The sequence below is a fragment of the Hemicordylus capensis genome, chromosome 2 (assembly GCF_027244095.1).
Source record: "Hemicordylus capensis ecotype Gifberg chromosome 2, rHemCap1.1.pri, whole genome shotgun sequence".
Lineage (NCBI taxonomy): Eukaryota > Metazoa > Chordata > Lepidosauria > Squamata > Cordylidae > Hemicordylus > Hemicordylus capensis.
The window spans coordinates 149,113,633-149,134,672 of record NC_069658.1 but is presented as its reverse complement, the minus strand read 5'-3'; the positions used below and the strand labels follow the sequence as shown (position 1 = coordinate 149,134,672).

The 21,040-nt window shown below is 45.5% G+C and overlaps 2 protein-coding genes across 10 annotated transcripts in view; one reads left to right on the top strand and one right to left on the bottom strand.

Annotated features, from left to right (window-relative positions):
• Positions 1-1,368, top strand: part of PRAG1 (PEAK1 related, kinase-activating pseudokinase 1) — a 70,971-nt gene extending 69,603 nt beyond the window's left edge. For all 9 annotated transcript variants that reach the window (XM_053299484.1, XM_053299480.1, XM_053299481.1 and 6 more), the window contains one exon: positions 35-1,368. In XM_053299484.1, coding sequence (XP_053155459.1) covers positions 35-1,054 — 1,020 coding nt within the window. In that variant the 3' untranslated portion in view covers positions 1,055-1,368. The remainder of the gene's footprint in view (positions 1-34) is intronic.
• An 11,486-nt stretch (positions 1,369-12,854) lies between these two features.
• On the bottom strand, positions 12,855-19,906 carry MBOAT4 (membrane bound O-acyltransferase domain containing 4). The gene is made up of 3 exons (XM_053293108.1): positions 19,788-19,906; positions 18,460-18,684; positions 12,855-13,893 (listed from the first exon to the last, which is right to left on the bottom strand). The coding sequence occupies exons 1-3, from the start codon at positions 19,904-19,906 to the stop codon at positions 12,915-12,917; spliced, it is 1,323 nt and encodes a 440-aa protein (XP_053149083.1). The 3' UTR covers positions 12,855-12,914.
• Between the last annotated feature and the right edge of the window lie 1,134 nt (positions 19,907-21,040).

The window sequence follows — 21,040 nt, the reverse complement described above, 5'->3', positions numbered from 1 at the left end:
TCTTCCTGTCATTCTCCTGCTTTTCTGTTCACAGATTTGCAAGTCCCAAGACACTAAAGCCGCCACATCCTGCTGCAGCCCTTCTGTTCCTGTCCACTTCAACATCCAGCAGGACTGTGGGCACTTTGTCGCCTCGGTGCCCTCCAGCATGTTGAGAAATGCTTCTGTGGAGGGCCAGTGCCCTTCCCGCACAGCTACCGAACAAGACTGTGTGGTCGTCATCACCCGGGAGGTGCCACACCAGACTGCCGCCGACTTTGTGAGGGACGCTGGGCCTTCCCACAAAGCCAAGCCAGAGCTGTATGAGAGGCGGGTGTGTTTCCTGCTCCTGCAGCTCTGCAATGGGCTGGAGCACCTCAAGGAGCATAGCATCATTCACAGAGATCTTTGCCTAGAGAACTTGCTACTGGTACACTGCAGACCTCCAGCCACCTGCAGTAAAACCAAAGAGGACAAGCACCTGCCCAGGCTCATCATCAGCAACTTCTTGAAAGCCAAGCAGAAGTCTGGCACCGCTGAGTCCAAAGTGAGAAAGAACCAGGCCCGGCTGGCTCCTGAGATTGTGTCTGCTTCCCAGTACAAGAAGTTTGACGAATTCCAAACCGGCATCCTCATCTACGAGCTTCTACACCAGCCCAACCCATTTGAAGTGAAGTCCCACCTCCGAGAACAGGAATATAGTCAGGACGACCTTCCCCCACTCCCCCACCTTTCCATTTATTCTCGGGGGCTCCAGCAGCTTGCTCACTTGCTGCTAGAAGCAGACCCCATCAAACGCATCGGCATCACAGAGGCAAAGCGGATCCTACAGTGCCTGCTCTGGGGTCCCAGGAAGGACTTAATAGATCAGCCTCTAAACCACGAGGAAGCTCTTCACAATGTCCTTCACAACTGGATTGACATGAAGCGGGCATTGCTAATGATGAAATTTGCAGAGAGGGCAGTGGATGCAGAGCGAAACGTTGAGCTGGAGGACTGGCTCTGCTGTCAGTATTTAGCCTCTGCCGATCCCACTTCTCTCTCAAAGTCTTTGAAGCTTCTTCAGCTCCTTTAAGATCTATAGCATTTAAAACATGTCACAGGTTCTAAGGAAAATGAAATTTGGGGGCGGGGGGTTGAGAGAGGGAGAGGTATTTATAGAAAATGGTGCCCATCACAATTTCCTTTGTAAAATCATGATGAATTAAGAATAACTACATTTCCAAGTTTAACATACAAACACATTAAAGCAGATCAAACGCCGTGTACATTTCAGGGTGAATGTCATTGTGCGTGCTGCAAATGGTAAGAGTATTTGGGATCCAACCGCCACTGTTTTGCTTTCTGAGTGACTCTTGGAGTAAATTAAAACAAATGTGAGTTTCCTAATATGGGTCATTTTTCTCTGGTTAGATGTTTTTCTTACTTTCAGGATTGCTATGATCCCTCTTGGAACTTTCATTACAGGGTTGTAAAGAAAACGAATGGCTGACATGATGCACACCATTACGGAGGGATCATGCTGCGCTGTGGGGCGTCTGCACTTTAAAAGGTGCCTCTTTGCTCAGTTAGCAGGGTGGCTTTTGAAGCTCTACTAGAATGTCCTTCATGCTTTCAGGAAAAAGTACTGTGCACGCTTTTCTCCCTTCGCCCCTTCCCCTCTGACTAGGTGACCTCCTCTTCTTTGCAGACATGATAGATACGGCAGTTGAGACTTTCAATCAGTTTTCATGTTTTAAAGCAACCAAGAAACTCTAGAACTGATTGGGAGAAAGTGGCATTTCCACTAGAAATTTCCCCGATCTTTGCACATAGCTGTTGAGTGGGCAGAGCAAACTACACTTTTAAAAGGCAGAAAGAAGAAGGAAAAAGCAAAGCTGTGTTAGCAGGGAAGGGATTGAGAGTGGGAAGTTGTAGGGGGAGGAGGAGGCACTTAACCCTTTCCTCGCCTGTTTTACAGTTCAAATCCCTCCCTCCCATCACTCCACCCTCCCAAGGGCAAGGATAGATTGGAAACCCTACAGGGTGGGGAGAAGCTACCTGGGCTCTTTGGCATGGGGGAGTGTTTAAGCACCCTCCTTCCACAGCCACTTTCTTACCCCACTCCCTGATCAACCTTTCTTTCTAAAAAGGCACTGGAGTACCTTTACATGTCTCAGCATGTAATATGTGGTTTACCCCCAAGAATATGAATAGCCTAGATCATCACCATGCATAATAATTTGAATCATTTTCTATGCAGTGAGCAGCAGTTTGCTGTCTTCCAGAAACTTTTCAAGATTGCTTTCAGGAAAGGTTAGGAGCTTTTCCATGGACAACAGCATCTGCAGCAAAGCTTAGTGGCTCAAGTAAGCTTCTCCCTCCCTTCATTCTACCCTATAACATTTACAGGAAAGGAGAGGAGAGCTGGTCTTGTGGTAGCAAGCATGACGTCCCCTTAGCTAAGCAGGGTCCACCCTGGTGGCATATGAATGGGAGACTTGATGTGTGAGCACTGTAAGATATTCTCCTTAGGGGATGAATAAGAGCAGAAGGTTCCAAGTTCCCTCCCTGGCTTCTCCAAGATAGGACAAGATTTTTTATTTTATTTTTAATAGGGCAAGATTTTTTTTATTGAACCAACAAACTACCAAAGCATACAGTACGTTTCCAACGCACAATTATATACAAAGTGGTTGTTTGTACATGATATATCTACAAAGATTTACACACAAGGATTTGGAAACCCACAAGGTTATGAGGTATATGCAGGTAGTACTGTAACTCGGGGGTGGGGGATTACAAGGCACATCAGGTAATCGGGCGGGGGGGGGGGTTTACGTCCAACATCCATTTCCATAATTTGTCCCATTGCTGTTTAGAAGAGATACGCTTGTCTTTTTGCACATAACCATACAAACTTTTCCAGAAAAGATTTACTGTCTCATCTGCGTGAACCTCTTGGTCGCGTCTTCCCTCCCTATTCCTATGCAGGAGCATTGCATAAATGACATACAGGTTTACTAACCTGATTACGAGAAGGGGAACGTTCTAATTCCCTAGTATGAGGGCACCCGTTCCGTCCCGTTTCCTTGAAGATTTCTTTCTGGGACCTCGAAAGGAGGTTCTATCGCTCAAACCCGAGGTTAGTTCTTCCCAAGTCTGTTTTTCCAAATCAGGCCACTCTAACAGCTTGCTTACTCCCTGCCACACTCTGAGATTCCTGCCCGCAAACTTAGAGGAGCCACTGCCAGTCTGTGGAGACAATACTGAGCAGGATGGACCAAACCGACCAATGGTCTGACTCAGTATATGGCAGCTTCCTATGTTCCTAAATTCATGAGAGCTGCTTTATAAAGGGCTTTTTAAAGAGATGATCCTCCATGCTGGAAAATGCATGTATTTCATAATGAGCAAAGGTAGGTGTGTGTGTGTGTGCTGTGACTAATATGAATAACGTGAAAACCTTGGCACTCTGGAGTGAGGTAGGGCCCCTGATCTGATAAACATCCCTTCCTTCCACTAAACTCGCATTGGGGCAATCAAGGAAGTGTTAAAATCCTACCAGCCAAATTGTCTGTAGCGGAAGGAGCAGAACAATTGAGCCTTTACATTACAGGCTTTGTGCCATGCATAAGAGCAGCAGCATCTGGCTTATTTAGTCATCTGATAACTGGCTTGGCTATCTTTCCACTTTCCCATACAAAGCTGATAGCCAAAGGGAGGTGGATGTTCTTAAAGAATTCAGCACTGGAAGAAACTGGGGAAAGCTGCCAGATTGGAGAGATTTGTAGGAGAGATTTAATATTCAGTTTCACTGTGTGCCTAATCCCCTTCCCAAGCGGCCTGCTGCCAAGACCTGTTGCCATAAGGGCTGCTCGTTCACAACCCTCTTGCAACCCCTGAGGTTGAAATTGTGGGGATAGATGGCACTATATGGGTTGGATTGAGCCCAGAAGCCGTTGGTGCTGACTCCTGCTTTACATGATGACTTGTGCCCGCATCCTAACCCCTTAACTTAGCTCAACCTTCTATTTGTTTTAACTTAACACCGATGAATGAAAAAATGCAGTGAGTTGAAAGAATTGAGAGCAGTTCCTCAGCAGAGTTGCCAGGTCTTTCTGGCCCTGTTCCTAAGCTAACAGCTTGGCACTTTGAAATTAAACAGGTGAAGCTTTTCCTGGTATGGAAATAAAATGGGGAAAGATTTACCGATAGAGTTTCAGCGTATACCACATATCGTATTTGGTGCTAATCCTGGGTGTGTCAAGCAGTGTTAAATCCATGCCCATGCTGTTCCACCAGCCCATTCATTTTTTTCTTTCCTACCAACTTTACCAACTACAGCGTCCCTATTTTGCTTCTGAAAAGAGACTGTAGTCACTGGATATATGTAAGTTTACCAATTATTACTGACCCAGCTTCCCATGCCTTCAATAGAAGCCAACCTAATGTAAATTTAGCCCGGGCACTTTCCAGACTAGCTGCTCATCAGCAGCAAAATGCTTCCGTTCGGGTAAATCGCATTCAGGACATAAACAGCAGGGGGAGCAGTCACACAGCAACTAACAACCCGAAAAAACCAGCAACTTTTTCACGCCGGATATACGATGCCCTTGCTCTATATTGCAGCGATTAAATTCGCAACAAGGCATTGGAAATGTGAACAGCACCCTGCTGTCCACGTAGGGACTGCGGCGTCATGACACAGGAAGTGTGGAAGCACACTTTCGAGATTCATCCTGATCCTTTGTAGGGTCTAGTCTGGAAAGCACCCAGTTAAGCTTTTTCTGGCATGGAGATACAACTGGGGGACAGGGTGGGGAGTATCTTCACTGCCTAAATTGCCCCATGTTAGAGTTACAGGAAAGCCTGTAACATTTCCCCGTATGGCACAGCGGGGGAAATGGCTTGACTAGCAAGCCAGAGGTTGCAGGTTCAAATCCTTGCTGGTATGTTTCCCAGAGTATGGAAAACACCTATATTGGGCCTCAGCAATATAGGAAAGTGCTGAAAGGTATCATACAGATGATGGGATGGAGATGGCAATGGTAAACCCCTCCTGTGTTCTACCAAAGACAACCACGGCTCTGTGGCTGCCAGGAGCTGACACCGACTCGATGGCACACTTTACTTTAGAGTTACAGGAGCCAAGCCAGTACCTGTCCATCATATTTGTATCCCACATTTCCCAAGAACCTCAGGGTAATGTGTAGTCACAGGAAAGGACAGGGTTCCTGTACTGTAACAGCTGCAGAGACAAGGTGATTTCAGCAGATGTCACTTGTTATGCAGAATGGAGACCAGCTGCACCTGATGAAATGCTGTCTACATGCACAGGCGCCCAATCTCCTTTACATCAGGCCACACTCTCCATTTCCCCCCTCTTATCTTTAAACACATTAACAAGAACATGGTGGCACTGCCACTTGGTTGACCAGCCTTAGATTGAGACATAATAAATCAGGAATTGAAGACTTGGCTAAGTTGCTGCTCCATCTGCAGGCTGGACTGAAGCTTCTATACCCAGGTGGGGTCAGTCACCTGACTTGGGGAAGATGAAAGCTATGCAAAACAACTATATCACTGTATCAGAGCTCTTTGAAGCCATTCTGCTGGGGACAGGATCCTTAGTTCAAGTCATGGCGTCCCAGACAATGAAGTAGTTCTCTGTTGCTGGGAAGGACATAAAAACTGGTTTGTGTTATCCTTTCAGACCAAGATACTGCCCACAATGGATCTGGCGGGTTTTGAGCCAGGAACTATCCAAAAGAGACCCCACTGAAAGACTTTCTCTTTGACCTCCTACACCGTGCAGTGACAACTGGTGTACATTAATATTTAATGGAAGGTTGTTAGGAAATCAACATGGTTACAGTTTACCCAGTCTGGCGACAGCTGGGAACCTGATATCTAGGCTGTGTGCGGATAGATGTTGTTTGCTCACATAACTTAGCATAGGAAGTAATTAGAAATGGGCGAGTCATATTGTTCTCAAAGGAAATATTTGGATGGGACACAAAAAAGGTAGCGATTGTATTCACTCTGATCGTCGGGCAAAGTTCAAATAGTTGCACAACATCCTTACCAAAGGTCTCTCCCTGCAGGCTAAAGGAGAACCAGTGGGAGATAAACAACTGCTGGGACAGATTTCTGTGTTACAACAACTTGCTTGATCCAACCCATGCCAAGAACGAGGACCATGACACACCCTTTTGCACATATCCCCTGGCAGTAGGCAGTCTGGACATGTCCCTACCATTCCTAAGCTGCTTTTTTCTGTGTGCTTTAGGGGGCATGGAGATGGGAAGAAGGGCATCTCTCCCTTCCTTAGAGTCCCCGATTAGCAACCGCTTTTTCAGGAGGATTGTCCTGGGCTCTTTTTTTAATATATATATATTGCACAGTTGCTGGACACCAAGAATTTACTTATAGGAAACTATCTCAGCTGCATAGTATTTGACAGCATTTATTTCTCTTTCTCTCCCTCGCTGGAGGGAGAGAAAGGGAAATGAAGGCTGTTAGACAACAAACACTGCCTGAAATGGATGGGGGAGAGTTCTCTTGGGGCTCTTCTGGAGCCCGAGCCACGCCCTCCTGTGGGCGGTGGCCTTTTTCATTGGTGGCCCGGGTTCTTTCAACCCATTTGCACAATTGGTGGCTCCACCCCTGAACATATGAAGAGACCCTTTGAGGAGGGAATAGAGAGTAGAGTGCCAGGTTCCCCCATTGCCCAGAGTGGACTGCCAACAAACTCCGTTGTCACTCCCTCCACACACTCAGCTCTGAATTGTCAGCTGAGGGCCATACTGCTTTGCAAGCAGGATTCATCTCTGGCTCCTTCCACAGCTGATTCAGAATCTAAAACATCCTACACGTGGCCTGGTGCCTTTTAGCATCCTAAAACTCTTCCACTGTTTGTGTGCAAGGACATGCTGCAAATATTGGATGGTAAGGGAAAGCACTCTATACATGTTTGGAAGTGATTTTATTTATTTATTAATATCTATTTCTATCAAAAGGGGCATGACCGAAAATGGGAGGGAGTGGTCTGAATGAGTGTAGTTATAAGAGGACAAGTCTATACAAGCCAAGGTCCACAGACAGCACCTACATTTTTTCCTACTTAGGAAGAAATGTCATGTGTGCAATGGAGCTGTCTGTTGGGGGGGTTGTTTTGCTTCTGTCTTTCTTTTCTTTAAATAAAAGAAATCACACAATGATTTTGGGCAGAGGAGCAGTGGAGAAAAGACTGTAAGAAGAGCCCTTCTAGATGAGAGGAAGGGTCCCGCATCCTGCCCCCCCAAAATAGCCTGCCATTTATTTTTGGAACGCTGACAAGCCAGTAATGATGGCAAAGGGGCCTCCCCTCAGGACTGTGCTCTGATCAAATCAGATTTCTTATGAAGGGAATCCCTGCCCCCACTACCGGGAGGCAGCAGAATGTGAGGCAAGTGCCATGGGTGGTTGTGGTGGCCCTTTAACTGCCCACTCAGTGCTGGTAGGGGGTGGCTGGGCAGCGTGGCAATTCCCAGGAGCTTCAGGGGCAGGCAGGGAGTGATGCTGGGCAACCTGGGAAGCCCGTGCAGCGGCTGGGAGGACAGGCAGGCATCTGGGGGGGGGTCGTAGTTCTGCTCAGAGCTCCCAACTGGGAGGGGCTTACCATTGCCTCCTCCCATGCAGTATGAGATGCCTTTCAGCATCTTCCTATTATCGCTGTGGCCTGATATAGGTGTTTCCCATAGTCTGGGAAACATTAGCTCACCCGAAAGCCCTAGATAGACCAGTCCTCCATAAACGTGTCCAATCCCTTTTTAAACCCATCCAAGCTAGTGGCCATCAACACATCTTTTGCATTGCTTTCCCAACCATTATAGCTAAAGATGAGCCTGATGATTTAAAAGTGTTTCTTTTAGTCGTTTTCTTTAAAGACGGGGGACCGGGTCTCACGATCAGTGAGACCCGGTTTGGGGCGGTGAGCGGGGAGAGTGGGCTAAGCCTGCTCTCCCCACACATGAGTGGAGACAGAGCCCTGGGCGGCCGCAAACCTGGTTTTAGGGCAAGGGGTTTTGAGCGGGTTACCCGCTCTAGAACCACCGGGCTCGCAGCCAAGCCCTGTGGTTCTCACGATCAAAGAAAATCGGGCTAGCGAAGACTAGCCCGATTTTCTTTGATCGTGAGAATAGCCTCATAGTTTTGTTTATCATGACATTTTAAAATGCCTGTTGATGGGGGGGGGCAATAACACAAAGCCTTCAAAGGCACATAAGGGCATGAGTGCAGCTTTATATGGACATAAATCTATTGACAAGGTTTTGCGTACAAATGCTACAATTATGTACACTCAGTGAGGAGGAAAAAGAGGGAACATCTCTTACACTCCACGACAATAATTAGGGTTAGGGTTTCTTCCTAACTTACTTAGCTTCTAGCACAGATGCTACTGACACTCAGCCACTGCCCTTCAAATATGGAGGCCACTTTGGGGAGAAACAAATGCATCCTTTTAGGGTCCAGGGGTCCAGGGAGGACCAGCCAGTACTATGAAGGGAGGAAATAAGATTAAGTTGTAGATCATGCTTGAGAATGTTTATGTGAAGCTTAGCTGAACTGTCCAGACCTTGTAGGACTTGCTGGAGCTGATCACAAGCAGTGTTGAAAGTGAACATGGAGGATTCTGAGGTGCCAGCCAGGTCAGACCCTCCTTGTGTGAGTGTGGAGAGTGTGAGGGAAGAGAGAGAGAGAGAGCACTTCTTCTTCAAGGAACTCTAGGGCTTGTAGTATTGATGTGAATTCAGTTCGTCCCTGGGTCCGCCTTAAGCCAATCAAACAGACACAGTGGGAATCAATTAGAGGCTTGGTTTAATGCTCTGCAGAGACATCAGTATGAGAGACAGAGAAAAGGGTGCCACTCTACTTGACATATTCACTCAAGAACCATAAGTCCCAGAGTGCCATAGTACATGCTGACATTTTCTGTGCATATACCAGAGGAACCAACAGGGTGTGGCATACAGACGAAAGTAAGAGGATAAGATAAGCACCATAATAACTGGGGACAGTGAGACCCAGTGCTGCTGATAGGATCTACAGATCCCAGGATGACTCAATGAGCTAAGCCTTTAGTCTCCAGAGTACACAAAAGAACAGTAGATACCAGGGACAGGGAATAGTGCCAAAAAGGTGTGTGTGAGATCCATATTGTTAGAAGTGTATACCAGGCCCAGATAAATGATATCTGGACACCAATGCAGGACTGAGTTGTAACATTGGACGATGCTGCCATCTTGTGAAATTTTAATAGAATACAGCCAGCCATTTTTCTAAAGATGCTATCAGAGTCAGGATCAGGATGTCCTTACTTGGGCTTCTCAATTCTTTCTGAAGCGATTCATGGAGATTTCTTGCCTCGCCTCCACCCCATATTTGTTCCAATATTTTCCCAATATCAAGCCATTAAAATCTCCAGGATGGCTTTTAGTAGCCCTCTGAAAATGGATGCCAATCCCTAGAGACTCCAGGCTGATCTTAAAAGAATTTGCAGCTTTAAAGCTGAGATGGATAGCCTGCTGTGGTGCAGGCAACAAGAGTGTGTGGCACATCTAGTCGGGAGCAGGAGGGCTTATAGGTCTCGCTGAGACCTAGAGGCAGGCCTGCCTGGACTACGTCTCCTGCATCATGCGGCTGTTTCTCTTCTAAAACAATGTTTGCAAACCAACAGAAAAACAACTCTTGCTCTATCCAGACAGCTGGCACCCAGCAGCTAAGCAAAGCAAGCTTCTCTGTTGGCGTGAGGTCCACAGGCCAAATGTCCAGTAAAAAAAACACAATTTCCCTTTTTTGTATGTTTAAAAAAATCTATGAGGCCATTCTCTTGGCCAAAACCAGAGCGGGGGAGAAGGCAGGGTTCAACCTACCTTCCTCCAGATGATCGGTCTGAATGTCTTCAATGAGAGAGCCGCACGCCCACATGATCCACAATAGGGTTGCCGTATTCTGGCTTTCCAAATCCAGGTGTCTAATTTGCATATTATGTAAATTGGTTTGAAAATCATTTTGCATATGCGAATTAGCTGCTGCACTTTCCAGTTGACTTGTATTTGCTCTGGATATCTAGCAACAATCGTTGGGGGAGATATCTTTGCCTGACCATTTTGCTTGACATGTTAGCAGCAATAGAACAACAACAAAAAAAGCACAGCTTTTTAATTCAGGCTGCAATTCTGTACACACTTATTTGAGAGAAGCTCTGATTGAAACCAACGGTGCTTACTTCTAAGTAGGCATGCATTGAATGTAAAGCCTTAAACATTACAATACACAGCCTGGTAGGCAGGCAGTGATTTACATCAAAAGCAAACTATCATCTCAACTGCCCAATAGAGATCCTCTGCTGATTTTTTTTTTTAAAGGCAACATTCCTCAGGGGATTCCTGTACTTGTGAAAGTGAAACTCTCCAAGCAAGCCTCCTGTGTTACCTCTCTTTAGCCAAGTCCCGCAGTTGAGCAGAATAGTGTCTGCACGTTTTGCTCCATCACTCTTTTTTTTTTTTTTATGAAAGCTGAAATCCTGGTGAATCTGGGGGGACTAAGTAATACAGGTGAGATGCTTCAAATCTATATGAAACCCAGAATTCCGGGGGGCATGACAACTCTAATCCACAATGCTGGGAGCAGCGCAGATCACTATTCATGCTGCTCCCAGCAGCACCGATCAACAGAAACCGGGATTCATTATTCCCGGCCTCTGGATATCCCACAAGGCAGTGCCTTGGAGGATTCCCCCATCAGGACGCTTTAGGTGCCTGTCTCTGCAGCCCGAGGAGACACACGACCCGAGCCGGGTTAAGGGTGTGCTTGCACCCTTAACCTCAGCTAAGAGCCGGCTCAGCTGGGCTTGGGGTTAGGCTGGGTGGGAGTGCCGGGACCCGCATGGATCCCGGTGCTCCACACTAGCAGCCTAGTCCAGCTAGGCTGCCCTAGCTTGGCTAGGCTGCTCGTGAGAACAGCCTTAGTGTGTTGTGTCCACATAAAACCTCAGCCCGCTCCAATGTAGAGTTGGATGTACCGAAGTCCATTGAAATAAATGATTCTAGGTCAGGGGTACACAACTCAAATGTCCCAATAGGCCAGAAACAACCATGATGATGTATGGGGGGCAGGGGCAAAGTCAATTTTCAGTGCATTGATTATTGCAGTAAAATTAATCGTAAAGATAAATATGTATGTATTTATTATTTATTTGTTTAACACATTTGTATACTGCCCAAAATGCAAGTCTCTGGGCGGTTTACAACAAAACCATAAAAACAGCAGATAAAAAGATTACAACCATTAAAATCTAAAAACTATTAAAAACACAATTAAAACAATGTCTAATTAATTGGTATTACAGCAATTACTAGTAAGTGGTGTCCTTCCCTCCCTCCCACGGGCCCAAAATTTTCTGAGTGGACAGAAAATAAGCCCTGTCCTGGCTCATTCAGTGAGCACCTGACTGCTTGAGCCCCACACAAATGCCAGATTTTGGGGCTCCAGCTGTTGCTGGCTACCTGGGCCATCAAACATGTCCCTGTGGGCCAGATCTGGCCCCTAGGCCTTATGTCGTGCAGGGCTGGTCCAGGTGCATCTAATTCTGTATAGGATTGGCAGCCAGTGTTTTATAACAAGGTGACGCTGGAACATATTAAGGAGAGCTGTGGTAGGTACTAACTTGGAACTCTCAAATACGGACTGAAAATATTTGTGCCAATGTGCTTGGGAGAGAATCCTTGTGCTTATATTGAATGCAAAGTTGAAAACTAATAATGGTAATGGAGTCTTATGAGAGGTACAGGTTGCTTACTTGTCATAACCAGGCATTAATCCTTAACTGGACATGTTTAGAGTGAAGATAGATACAACATCTTATGAGTGGTGAAAGGTGTGTGATAGCGCCTCTATTGCTTTGTTGTAATACGAATACGAATATGACGAGTATTTATATACCACTTAGTTCCAATCTCGTGCAAATTCTGGGAAATGGTAGCTGACATACCACGCAAGGATATGTCAGCTCAGTAATGTTGATACATGGAAGTTATGGAATTCGCACAAATGCAACATTCGCACAAATGATGTTACACAAGAGCAAGCTAACTGGAAATAATTAGCTTACTCCTATGTAAATCATGTGTGAAATTTTGCACAGTTTGCCAGCATACAACATTACTGGGCTGTTGTACCATTGCACAGTTTGTCAGTCAACAGGTTCTGCAGGTAATCAGAATAGTTCAGCTTGAATAGGGAAAAGGCAACTATGGAAGGCACCTACTAGCTAGTGCCCATAATATCACTAACTCAGCTTCTTCATTCCCAGTCCTTGGAGCAGTCAACTGTTTTCTAGGGAGAGAGGTGTGTGTGTGTGTGTACAAACACACACACACACACACACACACGTACATACATACATAGGCAAAAGGTTAATGTCGATATGAATACATGTACTAGTGCAATTTTTTAAAGACAGACAGCCCATCTGAGGCATTAGGAAAGAACCAAGGCAAAAGACTGACCTACATTCAATTTTCAAATTGCTGATGATGGATGTCTGTATTGCATAAGAACACAAGAACAGCCCAGCTGGATCAGGCCAAAGGCCTATCATCCTGTTTTAGTCCAGCATCCTGTTTCACACAGTGGCCCACTAGATGCCTCTGAGAAGTCTACAGGCAAGAGGTGAGGGCATGCCCTCTCTCTTGCTGTTGCTTCCTGGCAACTGGTATATAGAGGCATCTTGCCTCTGAGGCTGGAGGTGGCCTCAGAGCAAACTGTAAAGCTTTCAAATTGTACAGCTTGTACTGCAGCTGAAGAACCCACTGTGACACTTTAGAATCCCTCATCTTCCTGCCCCGCAACTTGTCAGTGATTCATAACAGGGTACTGTGATGTTCCTATGGATAGAAGGTGTGCAATGCTCACTTTTCTCTTTCTCTTCTCTCTCTCTCTTTCTTCTTTAACAGTAGGAGTGAAAGGGCATAGACTAGTGGGAAGAAGCTATTGTACGAAGAGGACAGACAGCAGACCATGCAGAGACTCCTCATTTCAATAGCAATCATAATGTATGCCATAATTAGCTGGGTATGGCACCACGTCAGGGTTTGATACAGCAGTCTCTGAGATGGAGACTTCACAGTGGAACTAAAAAAGTGGTGAATACGGTAGTCGGCTTCCACCCCCACAGCCCAGCACAGGAAACCAAAAACTTGGCCTGGATAGAGGCCATGCCACCAAGCGGAGAAAGCAAAGGTGGCCAGCAGTGGGTGGAAACTGCTCCGTTGGAATATGAGCCTTCTCAGCCACTGAGCCGTACTCTTGTTCCATGACCGGGTGAAGACAGCAAGCCGGTGAGTTGTTTCCAGTGTCCAAATGTCTGTGTCCAGGAGGACATCAGCAGCTCCTTCATATTGACCGTGACCAAGCGCCAGCCCCAAACCAGCTGCAAGGAAGAGCGACTCATCCAGCATCCAGTGAGAGTAATAAGTCAGCCTGAAGAGCAGGGCTGAAGTCCACACCACATAAATGCAGCCAGAGTGAGTGCAAGTAAACAGATCGTCCTGAGGGCAAAGGCATACCCTCACAATAGGTTTCAAGAAGCCCACCATCAGAGCACCTAAGGCTTTTTGTGTGGCAGTCCAAAGGGGGCTTGCAGGAGATGGAGAACTGGTGCGCTTTAGCCATGCCTGGAATCTGTAGAAAGAGCACAGGGGCCCTCCCAGCAAGGTAGGAAAAGACAGCAGATAAGCACAAAATGGCAGGGCCTGGAGCAGATGGCGCCAGAGGCTCCTCCTCCCGTCACTCGGCAACCCCATCCTCACTTTTCTTTCATGGATATCCAAAGCCAGTGAGGTGACCTTCTGTGTCATCAGCATGAGGGCAGAAACGGTGATGGAAAATCTGAAACAGAGCAGAAAGAGAGCGGTTCAGTGGAGGAACCTTACATCTATGAGACCCTAGTTTCAGTCTAGAAGTGTATATATTATTTTACATTAACTGTTTTTACATTACAATAGTTTAACTGTACAAAAGAATCTTGGGAAATGGAGTTTGGTGAAGATGCGGAACCCCTGCTAACTGAACAAAAAAAGGCATCTTTTATCGTTGTGATTCTCTTATATTTAGCAGGGGGAGAGCAGCTGGCCCTATCCAATCCCAACAGAGCATTCCTTCAGGAGCTGTTGCTGGTTTCTACCTTATGTTTCTTTTTAGGCTGTGAGTCCTTTGGGGACACGGGACCATCCTATTTATGTATTATTTATTTTTCTATGTAAACCGCTTTGAGAACTTTGCTTGAAGAGCAATATATAAACATTCATAGTAAATTATCTGTTTGAGATCCCTAGCCCTCTCAAAGAATTACAGTCCGCAGAGTTCTCTAGAAAGCAGGAATGGGTTGGTTCAGATGATTGGTCTAACCGGCCATACCCACCACATGATGTGGGAGATGAACAAGAACATTCTGCTACCCACTTACCGGCACATCCTCCTATTGCCTCATAATTGCATGGCAGGGCAGTTTATCTTATGCTTGTGCTTAAATTTTAAATCTTTTAAGTCAGATCTATGTTTTTGTATTTTAGATTAATATTGTAATTGTGTAATTTTTATAGTCTTGTTTTAAGTTTTGTGTGAACTGCCTTGGGATTGTTTTAATGAAAGGCGGTATACAAATTTAACAATAATTAAATAAAGCTGAGCCACTCCCACATATGACATTAAAGCAGAATTTAAATCACATCTGAAGGGTGGTTCAGATTTTGTCGTTGTGGGACAGTGTGCTAGGAGGGAGGGACATGCACACTCACATCCCTCATTGCATTCTGGAGCCTGTCAGACATATTGTCGAACTGGCCCAATGACTATGAATGAAAGAATGAATGAATGAATAGCTTTAATATGATCATAGATCAGACATAAACAAAACCAACTATACAGCATTCAGGTAAGAGATCTATCATACTGTACACCAACAAAGTAAACATTTTATGGTGAGATCTAGAGAGTAGAAGTTAATTGTTGACGGATCTTAACAGCAGCTGCACAAAATTTAGCAACCTTGTATGCGATAGAAGCTTTCTTATCAGCAAGGAGAAGTGTGACATAAAATTCATCATTTCGGCCAGGGCAAGAGTAATAAGACTATGTTGACTATCATTATAAAAAGGACAATATAGCAGCACATGGTGAACAGATTCAACCTCACTTGAACCACAAAGGCAGATCTGAAGGCAGAAGAGAGAGAGAGAGAGAGAGAGAGAGAGAGAGAGAGAGAGAGAGAGAGAGAGAGATGGACAATGAAAGTCATTTAATGGTACTAGATAAAGACATGCTGTTCTGGTAGCTCCAGGTCTTACACTCACATCAATTTCGGAGGATAAATCCAACTGAAGGAAGCCTGGGCGGGTGCGTGGCTGGGGGAGTCTGTCATGTGACTTGCCTCTGGGGGCCCCCCAAGGCAGTGGGCCCCCAGACAACTGTCTCCCCTTGCCCTATTATAGTTACACCCCTGTTGGTTTGACTATATTCCGATAGGGACAGATATTCTAGAGAGAAGCCAAGTGATGAAAGTTTGACCAGCAGTGCTTGTGTCCAGGAAGACTGAAACCCATCAGACAACACAAGGGGAATCAGCCCCAGAAGGGGAAAATTGATCTTAAACCCAATGTCTATTAAACCAGTCTGTCTGGCACAGACAAGTTTTCAAGGGTTCTCCTTTGAGACAGCCTTTTTAGTGTGTTAAGGTATACACAGAAGTAACACTGGTCAACATCCAGAGTGAGTGCTGTGCATGGAAAACACTTCTGGTCAACCTCCCCTTCACTCTGCAGCCAACCCTCAGGGACATTTTATTATTTATTTATTTATTCTTTATTACATTTATAAACTGCCGCATCCAAAGACATACATTTGGAAGTCACAGGGAGCTGCAGCTGGAAAGATGGAGTCCTCAGAAATCATGCCTCCCCTCCGCGAACGAACAGAAGTGCTCCCCACCTGCAACTTTTAGCCTGGACATCATTCACTATGTACTCAATCCAATGTTATGTATAATGCAGCCTATATGAGATGCCGACAAAAAATTCAGACAGTTTTGGCCAACCTTGGAGAAGCCGCTGCCAGTTTGTGCAGACAATACTGAGCTAGATAGACCAATAGTCTGACTCAGTATATGGCAGCTTCCTATGTCCCTATGTCCTTACAACTCACTTAATTGTAGTTAAAAGGTTAGCTATGATCAGCGAGCTGGGAACACTATTGTGGAGCTTGATGTGATAACCCATGCTTTAGTGCTGGTCATAGTCTGCTGCAGTTAACTAGGGTTAAACAACAGTACAATCAGTAACTATGATCAGATCATAACAACCAATTAGCTTAATCACAATTAAGTGCAGGTTCACAATTAAGTGCAGGTTCTCACATCACACTCCACGGGAAGGTGCCTGGCTTGCCAAATGTAGTTAACTCTTTAACTGCAGTTGCTCAGGTCATGAACACAGCTTATGTTGATCCATTAGAAAAAATTAAAAGAAAAACCTTTGCTTCTTTCCCCAGAATATCTTGATGCAACCTGTGATCTCTTACACAGGAAACAATTAGGCTGTAATCATGAATACCATTACTAAAGAGTACTGTACTCTCTCTACTGAAGTGAGTGGGGCTTACTTCTTAGTAAACAAATTTAGGATTGCAGTGTTAAATCTCCAGCCCCCTAAGTCCTCACCCCTCCTACAGTTTCAAGCTTACATGTGTATAACTGAACTAAGCACATCAAGGTTGTTCACATGACCAAAAATGCTGGCGGGGCGGAGGGCTGATGGGGAGAAAGGCTTCTGCCTGCCTCCGGCAAAGCAGGGAACCAGAGGAGGAAGTCCTCCAGCATCCCTCAATGCACCATTCCAGGTATGCAGTGCATCGAGGGATCCTCCCTCAGTCAGGCACTCTTGCTGTCCAACTCTGTGTGTGCTCGGGCTGCCTGAAGCGCTGGTGTTGGGGTTAAGGGCGCTCTCACGCCCTTAACCCTGGCTAAAGGCTGGGGTTAAAAGGTGGGTTAGGAAGGGTGGCAGTGATCTCTGAAAATCAGTAATACTTGGCAATAGTCACGCCATTTTAGATCCCTGCTTAGGGCAGGAATTAGTCTGCCCTTTTAGGTAGGCTGTAAAACAATGTTTGTCAGCAATAATTCTCTCTTCACTCCCTCCTACCTTATCCTTGAGATACTTTCAACCACCACCACAGTGAGCCTCTCTCACCCTATTGGTTGATTAGAGATGGGAAAACTTCTGATAAGGGTAGTCTAGAAGACAAGCTAACAGTTTAGGTCTCTAACAATGTAGGGTTGTATTCCTAATGCACTAATACAATGATGTATTGTGGACTACCTAGCCAGGTTGTTGTTAACTACGCCTAGGCATTCATTTTGTATCTGTTTGTTATATAAACCCTGGGAATTCCCCATCTTGTGACTTCCCTGCCACGAATTGATTCCCAGGGGAGTCCACGCTAATTTTTACTCGGCAGAAGTAAAATAGCACTTTTTTAAAGGTCTCTCTGACGTCGGGCTAATTGGATATCGTCGTGCACCAGACCCTCCGGATTTACCAATGTCAGCAGCACTGGGATTGGCCTTGAATCGATCCCGATGCTCCACATGAGCAGCCTAATCCAGGCTGGGCTGCCCTAGCCGGAGTTAAGCTGCTGGTAAGAATAGCCTCATATTCTTCCGGTTTACCCTCCCTTTTCTTTCCTCCTTGTAGTTCTCCTTCAGCAATCCTCTTTGCTGAACTTTAGATTGTAAGCAGCTCTTGACAGAGAACTGACGATTTGTTGTTATTCAGTAAAGAGTCATGCCGATCGATGACAATAGATAAGGCCTGGTTCACATGATCGATCTAATGTCCAGTAAACAAAAACCAGAGATCCAGGTGGTACATGGACTTTTAAAAAATATACAATCATTTTTTATATCCCGCTCTTCCTCTAAGGAGCCCAGAGCAGTGTACGACATACTTATGTTTCTCCTCACAACAACCCTGTGAAGTAGGTTAGGCTGAGAGAAAGGTGACTGGCCCAGAGTCACCCAGCAAGTCTCATGGCTGAATGGGGATTTGAACTCGGGTCTCCCTGGTCCTAGTCCAGCACTCTAACCATGCTGGCTTGAATTGTGCGGAGAACTCAAGATTTTTCACTGATCTCGGATTGGCACCACAAAACAAACACACAAACATTTACAATAACATTTAAGACAGAATCTGTAGCCTAAGAAAGGTCACTGTTGGTCTGGATTATGCTGAAACATGAAACTAACTTGCAAAGCATCCTGTATATTGTGTCTGCTCTTCCTATGCGTATTAAAATTAGGCAAAGTAAATAGCCCCGAAACAAACTGCTCTAAAAAGTGTGTATTATATAATTGGCTATGTCAGCTGTGTTGCAGGTTAAAAAACTGGAACAATCACACCTTACCCGACACATGCATCTTCCTGTAGATAATATTCTTTATACTGTAGCCCAAGGTGGCACAGTGTCTGCCAGGTCATCTGAAAGAAGAATACCCATTTGTGGACTTGCTGTGGGCTGGCTACACATATTATAGTGACGGTGCAGAAGACAGATATGAATATCAGCAGGGCATAACACCCCATAGCAGCACAGGCCAGGAGGATACCTCCTATCAGGAGGAAAGTGTATCTGCAAGGAACCAGACATTTTCCAGAGTCAATTAGGCAGTCTTTTAATGTGTGAACTTTTGTGCTGTAGTACATTTCAGGATACATGGCTAATATTTCTTATGGAGGCTCCAAAGTAGCTGTGAAATTACAGAACAGAACACAAGTTCACTGTTCTCAGAGGGAGAACAGGATGCAGACATATAGCTCCAATCCTACTTCCTGTTTGCTTTTCAGCTCATTCAAAGTGGTGGACTTTAAAGCCATAAATGCCCAGGCATTGCTTATCTCAAGGAATGCCCATCTCCCTTTCCTTTTGGATCAGGAGAAGAGGCCCTACTTCATATACACAACTCTTCTATCGAGAAGAGAGTGGTTCAGTTATAGAGCAGGGATTTCTTCACAATGGCACTGAATCAGTTTGGATCTCCTTTCTACTAAGGAGACCTGCCAGAGAGGAGAGCTGGTCTTGTGATAGCACGCATGAATTGTCCCCTTACCTAAGCAGGGTCCACCCTGGTTGCATTTGAATGGGAGACTAGAAGTGTGAGCACTGTAAGATATTCCCCTCGGGATGGAGCCGGTCTGGGAAGAGCAGAAGGTTCCAAGTTCCCTCCCTGGCTTCTCCAAGATAGGGCTGAGAGAGACTGCTGCCTGCAACCTTGAAGAAGCCGCTGCCAGTCTGTCTAGTCTGTGAGCTAGATAGACTAAAGGTCTGACTTGGTACCGTATATGGCAGCTTCCTACGTTCCAGTTCCCTATTCTCCTTCCCATCAGCAGGACACTCTCAAAGGCTATTCCTAGGCCTTAATACAAGATCAGATCATGTGTTTCTGAATTTTTTCAGGTATATATGTGTGTGTACACATGCACACAATTGTGTGCATGTGTACACACACACACACACACACACACACACACACACACACCTGAAAAAATTCAGGTATACATATATACTGACAAAATTTGTGTGCGTGTGTACACACACACACATGTATTATATTATCTGTTTTTAACAATGCCATTGTTTTATTTTAGCTTTTTAAAGCCTTGCTGCTTGGGATGCTCCTCAGTGAAGAAAAGAGCCTCACAAATATAAGCATAGTATAAAATAAGCATACATACCTTGCATGTATAGATAGATACCTGAAGGTGCACAGATATTGAAACAAAATGGCAAAAGGGAAAGCAGCCAGCTGATATAAAGCCGTAGCATGAAATAAGACTGGGGCTTCCCAATCCATTGAGGCTCGTCAAAAGGCTGGTTTGCTGGTGGTCTTCTGCTCCTGTCTTACCTAAATCAAGATCTTCCCCATACAACTGCCTTTCCTCTATATTGGGGTGTGTCAGTAGCAGAGGTCACCTAGGTCAGTCAGTCAGTCTTTCAGAGCTGAATAATCAATAACCTTGATAACCAAGGTCAGTCAGTCTTTCAGAGCTGAAAGCAAGTGTGCTAAGGAAACCTGGCTATCTGTCCCGGGTTTCCTGAAAGGTACTATCAAAGACACATTAAAATATATTCTTTGTTTGCCCAAATGCCATTTCTGCTGAGCTTCTCTGCCATGAGACTTGGACTGACACATTACATGCTTGTTCTGCTGAGTTCCTTCTGAATACCGATGACATGAACAAGTGAATGCAGAGATAAGAGCCTAAATACCAGCTATATTCCTACCTCAGTGACACAGGAAATGGCTTCAACAATTGTCACACTTTGAAAGAATGAAAGGAGCAGAAGCTTGTTCTTATGTACTTTCCCCAGCAGTTACCATCATGTTGAAATGCTGGTTGTATGAGGAGTACACACAGTACAGCATAAATAATGGCATATGTGGTAGGCATGGAAAATTATCTTTGTATATTTATTGGCTGTGTATATAGAGGTCAAATACATAATCAGTCAAATACCACATACACACACACACGGTTTTTCTAAGTCCACTCCCGCAGCTGCACAAAAAGCCAATGCATCTCCCCACATCCCCAATCTGTGAGTGCCACCCAAACCTTTTGGGAAAACAAGCCTCAAGTTTGTAGGCCATAACATTAGTGACAAGGGAATCCAACCCAATCCAGATAAGGTCCCTGCACTTTTTAATCTACCAGAGCCTCTGGATGCAGAGGCGTAACTAGGGAAAACAGCGCCCGGGGCAAGCACTGAAATGGCGCCCCCCCGTGCCCCCCCGCCCCCCCCCCCAACATACTACATTATACTTAGGTTTTTTCCTCACAAGCGCCCGCCGCCAAGCCAGGCCACTGACTGGCCGCCAGGCGCCAGCAAAGCAAGGGGGGGGCGCAGGCGGCGCGGAAGGGACCGCTCATGGGGAAGGGGGCACCAACGTGCTCCCTTGACTGCTGCAGCGCTGCTGCACTGAGCA

What these genes read in the sequence shown, in the direction of transcription:
- MBOAT4 (XM_053293108.1), bottom strand. Translation starts at nt 19,906, where the DNA reads ATGGATTGGGAAGCCCCAGTCTTATTTCATGCTACGGCTTTATATCAG. An exon ending in TATCTATCTATACATGCAAG is followed by an intron (nt 18,685 to 19,787) that starts GTATGTATGCTT and finishes GGTTCCTTGCAG; the next exon opens with ATACACTTTCCTCCTGATAG. An exon ending in CAGGAAGATGCATGTGTCGG is followed by an intron (nt 13,894 to 18,459) that starts GTAAGGTGTGAT and finishes GCTCTGTTTCAG; the next exon opens with ATTTTCCATCACCGTTTCTG.